At 38.6% G+C, this 15951-nt stretch overlaps 1 protein-coding gene across 4 annotated transcripts in view; it reads left to right on the forward strand.

The window, feature by feature from the left end:
• luzp2 (leucine zipper protein 2) overlaps nt 1–7348 on the forward strand; it is a 180921-nt gene extending 173573 nt beyond the window's left edge. For all 4 annotated transcript variants that reach the window (XM_058075738.2, XM_058075728.2, XM_058075719.2 and 1 more), the window contains one exon: nt 6831–7348. In XM_058075738.2, the coding sequence (XP_057931721.2) occupies nt 6831–6944 (114 nt within the window). In that variant the 3' untranslated portion in view covers nt 6945–7348. The remainder of the gene's footprint in view (nt 1–6830) is intronic.
• The last annotated feature ends 8603 nt before the right edge of the window (nt 7349–15951 follow it).

Genomic DNA, 15951 nt, shown 5'->3' on the forward strand with positions numbered 1-15951 from the left:
TTTCATAAAAACTTCAAAACCATGTACTGTATTTATCTGCAACTCACGCACGTCTCTTGTCCATTCATCCTGGGTACAACACTTAACATTACGCAAGATGCATTCAGGGACTCTCCGAACATCACAAAAAAACTTTATAATGCATGTGTGTAAAGAAAAAGGAAGCTAAAGAAAACATGAAGTGGATACTCTTTGTATCAAATTGTACACATGTACAATTTGCTATAAAACACCATACACACAAGTATTTTTACTTTAAATTACGTGATGTCTTTGAAGGCAACGCCTCACTGCTCATAAAAAAGAGGTTTAAAGTGTGATTCAAATGTTCTGCTATTATTAAAGAGACTATTTTGGACTGTGTGTGTGTGTGTGTGCGTGGTATCTTTTCGCTTGATTGACATATTCAGTTCATTTGGAGCTGTTTATACATACGGATATATATCATCCTGTCATCTATCTTTCATATTTCAGATATAGTTGGCAATGCCGATTAATCATGATTCATTTCTTTCTGTGATTAAAATATTTAGCATTTAACAGCCCTAATACAGTATATGTTGGGATGTGGAATAAGATTGTGAGTTCGGTGAACTTGCCTTGTGGTAACTTTCTTGTTGCAACTTGGCTTGTTTTGTTCACTGAGCATGTTCTTTACACTATTGTGTAATTTCATCACAAACAAAGTAATTTAATTGAAAAACAAGAGGTATGATGTTTTTGTGGAACTACTCCTGTGTGCCTTATAGGCCTGATTCCTTTTGTTTTTTAACAATTGTAAGACCTACCCAACAATATCATTGGCAATGCAGTAGTTCACTCGTTATACGCTGTGGTCTGCACACAGTATGATATTGTGGATGGTATCCTTGAAAGGCCTTCTGCGTACTATCGTCTTAAATTGAAATTATTTTGGAGTGCAGACTGTATAAGTCCCATGTTGTTTCGGAATGCTTGACATATATTGTAACAGTAACGAAGAGAGGCGGGTCCAAACGAAAGTGAAGTGAGCACATCATCATCAGCCATTTTTTATTTATTTATTTATGTATTTATGTATTTATGTATTTATGTATTTATGTATTTATGTATTTATTTATTTATTTATTTATTTATTTATTTATTTATTTATTTATTTATTTATTTATTTATTTTGGGGGGGGGGTAGATAAAAAGGCAGGTATTAAAACAAATGTCCAATGAAAGTACAGCTGCAAAGCAAGATAGTTTGACATTGTTCAGACTACTTTCTATTACTACCAGACTACTATCTGTAAAAAACCCACGTTTTATAATCCTGGCAGCTATCCCAAAGCACAACATTCTTTCCCAACATATCACTGAATTGAGTCACACCTGTTGAGAGGTGGCAGATGGTGCAGCAAAACCACACATCTCATTTAAATTCAGTGCAATACTGTCAAACTGAGGACTTGTCAGTCATTTCAAATGGTTCTGTTCCACTTTTTGCACATGCTGTTACATGAATATTGGAATATCTTGAAAGAGAAAGGCCTCACTGATTTCTTATGCATCAGAAAATATCCCGTGACTGTATTAAGTACTTTTTGCATTTTTTGGTCAATGCAAAATTGGATTTGCTGATATAGTATATTTAAATGTAAGTACTTCATAGATGTTTCATAGAAAATTCATTTACACAAATTAAAAGTATCTTAAATATCTTAAAGCTTACAGAAAATGAGCAGTAACATGACTGGACAGACCAAATGGACCCAGCTTTGTTTTAAAAGCAGTTTAAAGTGTACTTAATTGGTTTAATTAGACTAAATATTGTAACAAATTTATTAAACATTTATCAAGGCTGCACGGTGCCTAGTGGTTAGCACCCGAGTTTAATTCCACCCTCGGCCATCTCTGTGTGGAGTTTGCATGTTCTCCCCGTGCATGCGTGGGTTTTCTCCGGGTACTCCGGTTTCCTCCCACATTCCAAAAACATGCTAGGTTAATTGGCCACCCCAAAATGTGAGTGTGAATGGTTGTTTGTTTATATGTGCCCTGGGATTGGCTGGCCACCAGTCCAGGGTGTACCCCGCCTCTGGACCGAAGCCAGCTGGGATAGGCTCCAGCACCTCCCGCGACCCTCGTGACGCAAAGCGGTCGAAAATGAATGAATGAATAAAATATATCAAGTTCTAATAAAATGCTGTGTCATGGTAGTCAAGATAGAGATTGTTGATATCTTCACATGCATATCCTAATGATTCATAAATGACATAGTTTAATAGGATGTAGTTTAAAATGTGTATTCAATGACAAAATACACTAATATTACCTAATGGGATAGACAGCGCTCCTTCACTCTATTGCAATTTTTCAATAAATTAATAAACGGTCACTGTTAATTAATTTTGTAGCACTTCAAGGCCAAAAATGTGTGTTTTGCATGGTCACATTTTGATAGTTTTACATTAGCGCTGATAAATAGATAAGTAATGATCCTGCATATCTTTTGTTTCACAGACAAAAAGTCACAAAGTGCTTAACAATCAAGTTAAAAATCACATTATATACACAGTTAGCGATGCCAAAAATAAACAGTGGACACATCAGCCCAACCACAAGGCTTGAAGAAATACAAACAATACACTGTAAGTTGGGTTTTAAAAGCATCGGCAGAATCTAACAAATACAAAGAGAGAGGAAGATCATTCCAAAGCCTCTGAGCAACAGCCTGGAAAGATCAGTCTCCTCTGGTCCGGAAACAAGTATGTGGTACCATCAGTAGGTTCTGGTCCACAGGCCTGAGTGTGCAAACGGGGGTGTAGGGCAGAATCAGATCACTGATATAAGAATAAGCCTGACCTTGCAATTCTCTCAAAGTGAGAAGAACTAGGATATTAAAATCACTCTGATAGGGAACTGGCAGCTGATGGAGAGTTTTTAGGATGGGGGATATTTGTGTCCTTCTATTTGTGTGGGTCAGAATCCTTGCTGCAGAATTTTGCACCAAGAGTAGGCGAGACAGCTCTTTCTTTTCTAAACAAGAGAAAAGACTATTACAGTAGTCTAATCGCAAAGAGACAAAGGCATGAATGATTAGCTCCAAATCATCTTGTAACACCATATTCCTGACTTTGGAGCTTTTTCTTAGTTAAAGGAAGCAATTTCTCATCAGCTGTTTGCAGTGCTGCTTTAATGACATGTCTTTGTCAAAGATGACGCCTAAGTTTCTCGGGGATGGTTTGGATGACTGGCCCAAGTCACCCAAGCACTGCTCTTTAACGTGATACAATCATCAGCGGTAAGAATCAAGAGTTTCTGTTTTATTAACGTTTAGCTGCAGGGAATTTACACACTGAGTAGCTTTTTCAGGGGGTCTAACTCCTGAAGCTCAGATGGTTTGAAGAAGCAGTAAAGCTGCATGTCATCAGCATATAAATGATTAGAAACATCAACAGAACTTTTGAATGATCTTTCCCAAATGAAGCAAATACAACATAAACAGGGCAGGCACCAAAACAGAACCCTGAGGGACTCCGCACAGCAGTTCTGCTGAGTCAGGCTCCACTTGGTTCACTGCGACACTAAATCTACGACCAGGTAGACAGGAAGCAAGTCAGTGTAGGACTGACCACGACAAACCTACATGGTATCACAACAGGATCTGGTCACCACAGTCAATGAAGCATTCAGAGTCAAACATGATGCCGAATCGGGATGTTTTGTTAAAATCCCACTTTTTATGTATTCAAAAAATGTGACTTGTAAATGTAAACACACAAATACACAAATAACAACCACCAGATGCTGTGCCCTGTGTTTAAGGAAGTAAACATTGCCCCGATTTGTGGTCTCAGTCCTGGTGCGTGTATGGCAAATGCAAGGATTTTGTGCAACTGGAGTCAAGATTTTCTTGACCAAATTATTTATTTTGAGGAGATTAAGAAAGAACACTTTTGTTTATGGCAATTTATGGGGCACTTGCTGCATCATTTGTTCCGAGAAGTCTGAGCTAGGAGTGGTGGGACATTTTCAAAAAATCATTGACAAGATGAAATAATGACAAAAATAAAGTATAGGTCAAATATACACGTCTCAAAATTGCAGTAGCATTCGATACACATTGGATTTATATCCACATGTCATTTGAAAAAAATGGAAATGCACTGTACAAGGGGCTAAAAAATGGGAATTGACCTGCAGTGTGAATGTACTGTAGCCTTGGAGAACATTTGCCGGCTTTGTATCCCTGCTGCTATTTGTTCCATCTCCACACAGCAACATTCATGGTGTTGTAAACAGTTTGATTAGTAGTGATTTGCATTCCGGTCTCTGAGGATGAGTCTGCATGACAGTGCCCAATATTCCTGTCACATCTCTAACTTCATTATGTGTTCTCATGTTCACTCAGAACTTCAGTGACATCTCTGCTGACGTCTTTTTGAGAAATACATATTATGTTTCGTCTCGCATCACAAACAACAGTGCAGCATCTGGCCTTTGCGATATGTCCTCGACTATTCACACATGCCTTCCGGCGGGCTGATCGCACATGCCGGTTCTCACGGATGTGGCTTTAACATCACCATCTGACGGCTCAAGATACTCACAGAAGAGATTTCAGTCAGATTACCTAAAATGGCAGCAGAAGTGAAGAAAAACAACACACTCCGACTTGGTGTGAAGTAGGGATGAGTCGGCACACTGTGTGTATAAAACGACTTAGCGGAAATTCACTTATCACGGTCGTGTCTGGAGCTAATTAACGGTGATGAATGGGAGATTAATGCAATGAAAATGGATTTGACTTCAACTTTACTACAGGAATCCTTCTACTGACACAATACACAATTTAGTTTTCCATAAAATAAATTTGAAGTGGACTGCACAGCGGAAAGTGGTTAGCATGCAGGCCTCACAGCTAGGCGACCCGAGTTCGATTCCACCTTTGGTCATCTCTGTGTGGAATTTGCATGTTCTCCCCGTGCATGCGTGGGCTTTCTCCGGGTACTCCGGTTTCCTCCCACATTCCAAAAACATGCTAGGTCAGGGGTCTCAAACTCTTTACTTGGGGGCCACTGGAGCTCGGGTCTGGGTGAGACTGGGCCGCATCAGGTTTTCCAAAAAAAAAAACCGCATTTATTAAAAACATTTTTTTTTTAAAACTTCGCTTTGGTTCCAATTTTCTACGAGAAAAGCTCTGATAAAACATTCCACTGTTCTCAAATATCTTACTTTTTTATTTTTCCACACAAAATAAGATGAAAAATAAATAAACAAATCAAGAATACACAAAATCAATCAGTAATAAATAAATAAATATAATAATAGTAATAAAAGGGCAAATAATAAAAACTTAAGAAACCACAAATAGTTGGTGGGTAGACAAATGATTTTTTTCAGATTAAAATGAACAAAGCATTATTAGAGCCCTGTAGACATGACAAAACACGACTATAGTCACATTTATACTCTTTTTATTTACAACATATTGCGCAACTGCAGGGTCTTGAGACACATGCTAACTCCCAAACTAGAGAGCTAGCGACCTAAACGGTAGCCTTCAAGTTATTTCCTTCAAACTTAAATAGCCAAAAACTTACCACTTCCACACGGATAGGGAGGATAACTATTAACAGTTATTTAGCCTTTAACATGAACATTAATCAAACGTAATAATTTTTTTCTGGGTACATGATACCATACAGCATCCATCCAAAGTTGCGCGAGCCGCATTAACATTAAACTTTCATATCAAGGCGGGGGCCTCAAACTAGTGTCCTGCCACATTTGGCCCACGGGCCGCGTATTGAGACCCCTGTGCTAGGTTAATTGGCCTCCAAAGTGTCCATAGGTATGAATGTGAGTGTGAATGGTTGTCTGTCTATATGTGCCCTGTGATTGGCTATCCGGGGTGTACCCCGCCTCTCGCCCGAAGACAGCTGGGATAGGCTCCAGCACCCCCGCAACCCTCTTGAGGATAAGCAGTAGAAAATGAATGAATGAATGAAATTTGAAATGATACCATCAAAGTTCAAAGCGATGCAAAAACAGTTGAGATGTCATCCAGATGATAAAACTCCAACGATAAGATCCCGACTATGCTGAGTGATGTTTAAATCAATCATTTCCAAGCAGCCACAAGTATTATAGCGTTCTCAAAAGTGACATTGGCAAGCGCTTTGCTGTGGGCATTAGTTTATAGTTTGTGTGTACTGTAGCTCTCAAATATGTCACTGTTGGAAAACTGACTAAAATATTCAGAATAACTTTTAAAATTGCATTTGAGCGAATATATTAAAATGTCAGATCAAAACAACACGCACAACCACCCCCCTAGAATGCACTCCCCTTTTCAAAAGCGTTGTGCTGAACAGGGAACAGACAGCTGTACCTGTCAGAGCACTTCATCTAAGAATGGACGCTTTTTCATCCGGCAAGGTGGTTAATGGCATTCATTATGCAGTCCTCATTCTCTCTTTGTAATAAAAACGTGATGGATTGTAACACTGTGAGGTCGGAGTCGTTTATCCACCAGCATTGTGGCCATGTCACCTGGCGGTATTATCAAACTAATAAGTGTGAGCTGAAAGTGGATGTCCAGAATGACGGTGTATCAAGTATAATCAGCTTATGAAATGAGTGTAAGGTCACCGGATAACTGATGTACATTCAAGCAACACTTTTGTTTTTAATAATATGAACCGCTCTCAGGTAATCGCTCTGTGAACTCATAATTTCTGGCCAATCTGACTTATTAATGAGCATCACTCCCAATTAATCAAATTATAGGCCACTGTGTTGTAATGAAATGATGGCTGTGTCTATCTCATTTATTAGTCATGTTTATCTCTTGACCCTCACAGCAAATGAGCCAAGGACAGCCTGGAAACTCGGAAAGCACCGGAAAGCACTCAGATGACAGCGAGGACGAGGGGCGGAGCAGCAGCAAAAAGATAAAGCCTCAAAAATACAACTGAGCGTGCAGCGTATCGTCAGAAATGTAGATCTGTATTCCTTTAAAACTTTGAAGAGCACACACCTGGTGCATTGTCACAAAACACACACACACACACACATATCCATGGACACAAAAACAAGGTCAGCATTGCTTGCAAAAGCTGAGACACAGGAAATGTCAAATGACATGGCATGCATTCTAAAATTTAATTTTGGAGGTAGCAATGGCACTAGTAACTTGTTTCATGATTGTTCATTTGATGTTTACTTATATGAGTTTTATTCTTAGTGAGGACACTGCTTTCTAATGTGTGATCTTTCTAGAAAAAAATCTCTTTGCACTGTTAAGGTCTGACACAGTATCCTGTGATAGGTATACTCATTGGCTAAGACGAAAAAGTAAAAAAGAAAACAAAAAAAAAAACAGTACTTCTAGAACTACTACCAGACTTAGAATATTGTTTGTCACTCATTGTAGTAAGGTTAATTTACTTCTCCACATTTTGGAATATAGAGGCTCAAGTTGGCTGGCCAACTGTTCAACATTTAATATTTCTGCACTCTTAATGCCTTAGCACACCAGAGGCAACGAGCCGAAGACTCACAATGGGTCGTCTCCCCGAGAATGTGCCATGCACTGAGTAGTAACTCCTAGCTACATGTATCTGTGTTCTCTGACCTTTATGTGTACTTTCAATAAACTGTAATTTTCAGTAAATGTGAAGAATAAATGGTTATTTGTGGGAAAAATATGAGCCGGTATGTTTTTGATCATAAGAGTAAAGGTTGCTCAGCATGCCAAACATTCCCTGTCAATATATTTTATTTATTTTGGTCATTATTTAAAATCTAAAAATATGTGTGTACTGTGTATATATGTAAACAATCACATACAACAGAGGCCTCCGCCTCATCCGCTTTGCAGAGAGCAACAGCGAGTGGTGTCACATTGAAGCAGAAGTAGAAGTAGATGGCTTGTATTTAACCAAGTTAATATAATACTTTAACCAAGTATATATAACCAAGTATGCTGCTATGAACTAAAACAATAAAGCACCCGTTGAAAATTTGTACTTTTAACCGCCCCTGGAATATAAAATATACATTTACCGAAAATGCAGAGAAGCCAATGTTTATGTAAAACATGTTTCCAAGGAGGGCAGCACAGTGGATGAGTGGATAGCACGCAGGCCACACAGCTAGGAGACAGAGTTTGATTCCACCCTCGGGCATCTCTGTTTGCATGTTGTCCCCGTGTGCGAGTGGGTTTTCTCCGGGTACTCCGGTTTCCTCCCACATTCCAAAAACATGCTAGGTTAATTGGCCACTCCAAATTGTCCATAGGTATGAATGTGAGTGTGAATGGTTGTTTGTCTATATGTGCCCTGTGATTGGCTGGCCACCAGTCCAGGGTGTACCCCTGGGATAGTTTCCAGCAAGCCTGCGACCCTTGTGAATGAATGAATGAATGAATGACTGATTGTTTCCAAGGAATATAACGGGTGCGATTGGCTGGTGACCGGTCCAGAGTGTACCAGGCCTCTCGCCTAAGACAACTGGGATAGGCTCCAGCATACATGGATGGATGGATGGATGGATAACGGGTGTCCAAACTTATTCCACCGAGGGCCACATACTTAAAAGTAAAAGGGTGTTTTTGTGTTGATATAACAGTTTAGATTGAATAAAAAAAGAGATTAACACTATTAAATAACACATTAAATACGATCAATTCATGGAAATCAATGCTTGCCACACCTCTGTTATGACAGCCGACGTAGACACAGTGTAGCGTCCCCGCAGTCTCATTAGTCTGACACTGTTTTATAATTTTATTGTGACCTTAACATATCAACAGCAGTGCAATTCCAACACAATACAAATACATTTGTAAGTACAATTGTGTATATTTTAGCTGGATTCAAAGTTTTAGCAATTTGGAGTTGTTAATACTGTAATTTCCAGTGTCTATGTGGTAAAATATTTAGTACACCAAAAGATGTTATACAATTTGTTTTAAACTTCCAGAAAACACGTAACAGTGCGTGTAACACGGCTGGTTAAACAGTAGCCTAGCAAAAAAAGGCTAAAACCTCTAAAGTCATTCTCTTCAAGTGTTGGAACTGAACAGCCCCACAATTCCCTTGGCACACACGCCACCGGTCCCTCTCCTTTGTTGTCACTCCGAGCACCACCCCCGCCCATCGCAGGCAAATTAGGCCCCAAGGCTGTGTTGTCCCCAGAAACCCCCCGGCAACGGTGGATCCACGCTGCCAAGATGCACCGACAGACCCGAGCAAAAGCCACAAGATTGATCACCTTCAACCTGAGCGTACATCTCATGTGCCGCTCCATGTGTTCTCCATTATGAGTAAAAAGTCAAATTAACAGGAACACAGTTACAGTAAAAGTAACTCAATTATTAAATTTTGTGTAAGTGATATAGCTATAGAATTAAGTATTGGCGTAATTAATATTTGTAAGAAAAAAGCCAAAACAAACACTAGAATATCAACGGTACAACATCGACATGTTATTACGGTATTAATGTCATATTTACAACTCGAACAATGCACAACGATGAGCCAATTCAAGAAACAATACAAGCAGTTGATGTTTGCTAAATACAAGGATGAAGAGTCTTGAACCAGTCATGATGTGCTATATATATCACTATATTGACACTTACTATGGTACCCATTATGGCATTGGATGCTCATATCACCTCCTACGAGGTACCAGGTACATTATTAAAAAACAAAACAAAAAAAAACCTTAAACTGTATTATGGAAAGCAGGAAGTGAACAAATGTAACAGTTAATGATTGTAAAAGTACCAGATGGAGGGGTAGGATTTAATAAGCTTTGCTTCTTCCTACTCCTTTTGGACATGTGGAACTGGGAACTGATTATGGGATGCACTCAATTGGAATCTGATGCATGTTCAAATGAAATAAAACCATTACCATTACCATTACCATTACCATTACCAACTCCCATGCAAAATTTGGAAATAATTCTGATGTCATGATCAGCAAAATAAAAACCGATATGAAGTGATATCTCATTTTTATGCCAATATTGGCCAATATCATTAGACATCCCTAATATGTATTCATAGAAATCTTGAATGTTTTTTGTTTTTTTTGATGATACCATCTGGCCCTCAGTGTCTGCCAGGAGCAATTCTGGCCCTTGGACCGACAAACCCCTGGAGTTTTCATGTGTTTTTAAGTGACTCTCAAATCCTCTTTTACAGCAACCCCTCTGTGTGACATTTGCTGTGGCTTTGAAAATGTCAGATAACAGTACTCACCAAAATTCTGGAGGGCCATAGTCTTTTAGTCTTTTCTTTTTTTCTGTTTTTGGCAAAGCTGTCTGGCTCCCACAGGTTAGGTCAACATCACTATAAAGGACCCCTCACCAGGTTTTGGAGAGCCAAGCAGGGAGCGGAAAACGCTGCCTTTCAACTTCTAAGCTTCTGATAGCAGAAAGGAAATAGATAATCACACAGGCTTGAGGCTTCATCAAAGTGACAGTATATTATTTGTATTTGCATTTTACTACCGTCACACTTGCTTACTGTGGAAATAATACCTTCTTTGCAGTTAAAATCAAATTCAGCTGGAAAATGCAAAGTGATTTTCCATGTATGTGAAAACACAACACTGTCTATTACATGTGTGTTATCTTATTTATTTCAATGTTACCTTTCTATGCTAATCAAACAACAAATGCAATGCATAATATTGTAATTAGGGACTCTCGCTGGTGTAGTTTAGATCTGAGATCGGTGTATTTTGGAAAAGGTGCTGATGCTTAACAAAACAAGTAAAACACTGCAATTTGTTTTGCAGCTACTAATTGAAACACTTATATATTGTACAATAACATGCAAAAAAACAATATTTTTTTTACAGTGCTTCTAGGTGCATACAATCCACAAAATCCCAACTGAATTTTGACTACTGTTGGAATTTCTGCTAATTACGATTTGTCTGTAAAATAAGCAAAATGAAGGTAATTAGAATACGTTACATGTTGCAAGTGACGGAGTCTACTGCAACTTTTGAGGTGAGGTGCAACTAAACTTTCAAGTGGTTTTACTTCAACGTTCACTATTGTCTGTTCAAAAACATCAAGTGTAGCACGAATGTTGACGCCGGAAATACGCTGTCATAACTATACCTCATTTTGGCCTCATTTCAGTGAACAGTAACTAGCGGTTAATCTGAGCACGCGGAGGTGGCCACGGCTGCTGCTGAGCATCCATTTTTACATGGAATGTCTTTGTTTTGTGATAAACAGCCGATGTTGATACAAATTCAGACTTTTGTTTTCAGAAAGAATTGAAAATGATGTTTGTGTTTAAACAAAAGACCTACCCGGAAGATGGCGGTGCAAACACACAGTAAAGTGTAGTTATGATTTTATTCATATCAGGTGTGGTTCAATATCATAAACTTGACAAGAGCTTTTGGACGTTGGATTTCACAGTGCCAGTGTTTTAAATGATCAGCGACCTTGAGATAAGATAAGATAAGATATGCCTTTATTCGTCCCTCAGTGGGGAAATTTGAATCGCACAGCAGCAAGAGTACAGAATAAGTTAAGCAGTACAAAATACACAATATAAAAAATAAACAATATAAACAACCCAAGTATTAACAAATCAATTCAGTTTTACCCAGAGTTATGGGTAAAATACAGTATTTACAGTATGCAGATAATATGAAACAAGATGAAATATATGACCGGTCTATACACTGAGATCTTGCTAGTGAATGAATATGAGGCATTATAGAAATATGGTAATGGTTTTATTTCATTTGAACATGCATCAGATTCCAATTGAGTGCATCCTATAATCAGTTCCCAGTTCCACATGTCCAAAAGGAGTAGGAAGAAGCAAAGCTTATTAAATCCTACCCCTCCATCTGGTACTTTTACAATCAGTAACTGTTACATTTGTTCACTTCCTGCTTTCCATAATACAGTTTAAGGTTGTTTTTTTAAAAAAAATAATGTACCTGGTACCTCGTAGGAGGTGATATGAGCATCCAATGCCATAATGGGTACCATAGTAAGTGTCAATATAGTGATATATATAGCACATCATGACTGGTTTGTGCTGATGGTGACTGTGGTCTCGTTTAGTTTGTGCTGCATTTCCAAAGTAAGTGTCACTAAATGAATTATGGTATTGTTGTTATAGAACTTCCATGTTTGTTTTAGCATGTTTCTTTGTTGGATCGCCATTCGTGCTGCTCTTAAAAACAAATATGGAAGACAGCCCCAGTCTGGTTACTGACATTTACATTGGCACCAGTGCAATTACGGTACCAAGTATTGATTACCTACGTGATTTGCTCTTGTATTGACTGCACAAAACAAGTAGTTCTCAACAAGCTAATATGTTGAGTAAATTGTTTTAATGAGGTAGAGCTTATTTTCTATTCTAAAATAGAACTCAAAATTGAAAATGTCCTGGTTTTTATACTGTGTGTTGGTCTTAGGGATAAAGAATAACTGTGTCCTTTAAAGTTTCAGAAAAAAAATGGAAAATGATGAGACGGAAAGACAAATTAAACCCCATCCATCAAGCTTCTCTTCTTGCTGACCCACCTGCTTTTTTCGACCTTGCTCCAGGATGTCTTCTCAATCCAGCTTGAATGACCTGGTTTCTTTTTGCAGATGTCAGCAATTTTACACTCACTCCCTGATTACCATGTGCAGTAGATCCTTGATATTTGCGGGGGTTACTATTTCTTCCTTTTTCCATTCTTTAATACCGCAATCAGCAGTAGAACATAGGTAGACATACGTAATTTCAGGAAAATATCAGTCCCCTACAAGAAAACACTCAACACCAATTGCATTTATTTGTGTGCAGTTGCGTCATCACCTCTTTTTGCCTCTTGCGCAAAAAAAAAAATCAAAAATACATACAAATGCATTCTTTGGGATTGTGCGTTTGGGTTTTCTAAAAATGTATAAATATGTCTTGAAATGTTCTAATTTCCTTCCTTCTTTCAATCCATTGTGGTGATTTCAACCTTCTCCTTAGCGTCATTCCCTTTGTTGTGCCACAAGCAGGAAATACAAGGTAGCGTGTTAGGGAAGTGTGTATTTGGGGTTCCCAGTATGCCCGATCACATGGTTGGCGCGATAGTGGTTGGAGTTAATGACCCTCTATTCTTTTGTGCTGTGTGGGTGAGTGTTTCCTAACCAACTATCAAAAATTTAAACTGCACTTTCAAGGAAAACAATTTTTTTTTTAGGAATTTTGGCCACCATCCACATGTGAAACAGTTATCACGAGGGAGCTAAGGATGCACGTCATGGGGCGCTTTTAGACAAATAAGGATCCAAAATCATTTGGAGCTTGAATTTTCAGAGGATGAGCTTCAGGTTTTGCAGCAGATGGGGTCAAGTCATTCCACCGTCATGATGTGGCGGTGTGAATGTGGAGCTTGTCAAGCCACAGCTAAATAAATGGAGTGGTAGCGTAGTAGGGTAGTGTTACCCTCGATGGGATGTCTTATGGCAAGGAGGATTGCATAACACCAACTGATACATGGAGCACACGGTATAAAACTTTTATATACAAGTTAGTTATATCAATACAAAGTTGTTGGCATTTTTAAGGGCTTTCCAGTCAAAATAGGAGTGTCCTGTTACATGCATTGTTATATACTCTAGCTCCCCAATGCTCATTGTGTTTTAGCTGTTTTTCTCTCTTTAGAACTCACAGAAAAAAGAAAGACGTGTGGTCATTTTTCACATAAGGATTGTGGCCACAATTGGGCACAATTCCCCCAAAAAGTGCAGTTTTCCTTTCACGTATACAGTATAGTGCATTATCATTCAGTGATGTAGTGAAATGATAAATTAGCTATAGTGGAACTTTTGATAGCGTCATTAATACATTCCAGAAGGTTAGAGTCTAACCGTGGTTCCACTATGCTGAAAATAAAAGACAAATGTACACAGAAAAGTAATTATTTCCACTCTAACTTCTACATGAAGTTACGCATGCTGTCACATTTTGCTTTGTAAATATCTAATATGTACGGTATTTGTACGGTAATATACGATATTTATACGGTCATTCATCTACGAAACTCTCCATCCAACGCTCAAATTTATTTAAAACATTTATTTAAAAACATTAAAAACCATGCTGGTGAATTCCCACCTGTATTGCCTACTTTCAAAGAAACAATGGTATTAATCTTTGGCAGAATTTACCCTGACACAGAAATAAACATTGCATTTGTCAAGACGTATGAACTCATTTCTCCCCCTGCCTGCTGTGAGTTATAGTAAGGCTGCCAGAAGGCGTGTGACAGAGTGTACGTTCGACAACCTGTGTATTATTTGTATTTGCATTGGTTATTTGGCATATGTCAAGATGAGAATATTTTTATAGATGTGATAAAAGATGAAAATGTTCCCAATTTAGGATGAGGATATCCTTGAAGGCAACACTGTCGATGATGAAGTATGGAGACTTTGCATGAGATGGTTGTGTTATTGAGCTTTTTTTACAGAATGAGGCATTGCAACATTGACAGGTTTGTAGTGCAGCCTTTTTCAAATATGCTGCTTCAAGGTTTTACTGCCTCTAAGAACAAAATTACCTAGAGTGTTAATCAATATCAATGAGGTGAATAATATACGGAGTTATATAATATAAGGGTCACATTCTTTTTATGAACACACATGTGGTCTGTCTGAAACTGTCCTTGTGTAAAAGCTGTATTTTCTAAAAAGAAGCCACAATCCCTGGTTTATTGTGGTTAATTGTTTTCGCAACAGTAGCCCATGTTTTTATCAAGAATATGGATTTGGTGTTATTGCATTTGTTAATTCAAACTTACAATAAATGCCTGGTATTCTGGTGATCAAGTCTAGTGCAGACCTGATTGAAATCTTGGTTTCTCTGGTCAGACCAGTTGAAAAATAGCTTGAATTTACCTTTTGCATATTTGTATTTTAATAAAGTTTTAAGTAGAGCTACAATATGCAAAAGCAATAAGGGGGAGTGTGACAAAAAGCACTTATTGAAAACAATTAAACTGAAATAGATTGTTTATCAGCTGATCAAAAGCTTAAGACCATCGCTCATAAAATTACCAAAAACTGCCCTAACCAGAACAAAAAAAATTCTCAGTAGCACTCAGTAATGAGTAGCTTCACCGTTCTTCAAAAATTGGTTTGGGTATGCATGATGCTAGTGTTTCCAGGATGCTATTGGTAACATTGCTCCAAGAGGTGAAGATGGCTTCATGAAGGGCATCAACTGTCTGGAACTGATGGCCATTTTTATAAACTTCCCTTGCCATCCATTCCCAAATGTTCTCTGTGGGATTTCAATCAGGGGAACATGCAGGATGGTCCAAAAGACTGATCTTATTCTCCCTGAAGAAGTCCTTGGACAAGTGAACATTGTGAGCTGCAGCGTTGTTGAAAAATCCAGCTGTTACCACACAGACGAGGGCCCTCGGTCACGAGGGATGCCCACTGCAACATCTGCACTTAACCAGCCACCGTTTGAGGACCACTGAATGAAAAAGCACCCCAGCAGGTGTCATTTTTTTGGTTCTACCGCTTGACTTTTTGTTCCGTAATACTCTGGATCTTTCAAAACATTTAGAATGACTGTCTTACTGCGTCGAACCTCAGCAGCATTGGCACGCTGCAAGGCCTGGACGATCCGACCATGTTCAAGAAGAGAAAGCTTCCTAGCTTTAGCCATCAGGAGGGCATGACCTTGAGGTTGAAACCTCCAGTGTATTAAAAAATAAAATCAGTCTGAAAACACTGTATCACATACCTTTTATTGCCTGTACACAAGCGTTAAGTCGGAAATGACGTGACCACTAATGCGTGTGTGGCAATCACATATTCAACAGTGGACAACGAGAGGCTCATCTTGGTCGTGGAAAACCACAACATTTTGCATGATGCGGAAAGTTCCAACACCGTGGCTGTTCAGGCAAATACAGCTGTATTTGAACTTCC

The sequence above is a fragment of the Doryrhamphus excisus genome, linkage group LG11 (assembly GCF_037039965.1).
Source record: "Doryrhamphus excisus strain RoL-2023G ecotype Guam linkage group LG11, RoL_Dexc_Guam_v1.1, whole genome shotgun sequence".
NCBI classification, from domain to species: Eukaryota; Metazoa; Chordata; class Actinopteri; order Syngnathiformes; family Syngnathidae; genus Doryrhamphus; species Doryrhamphus excisus.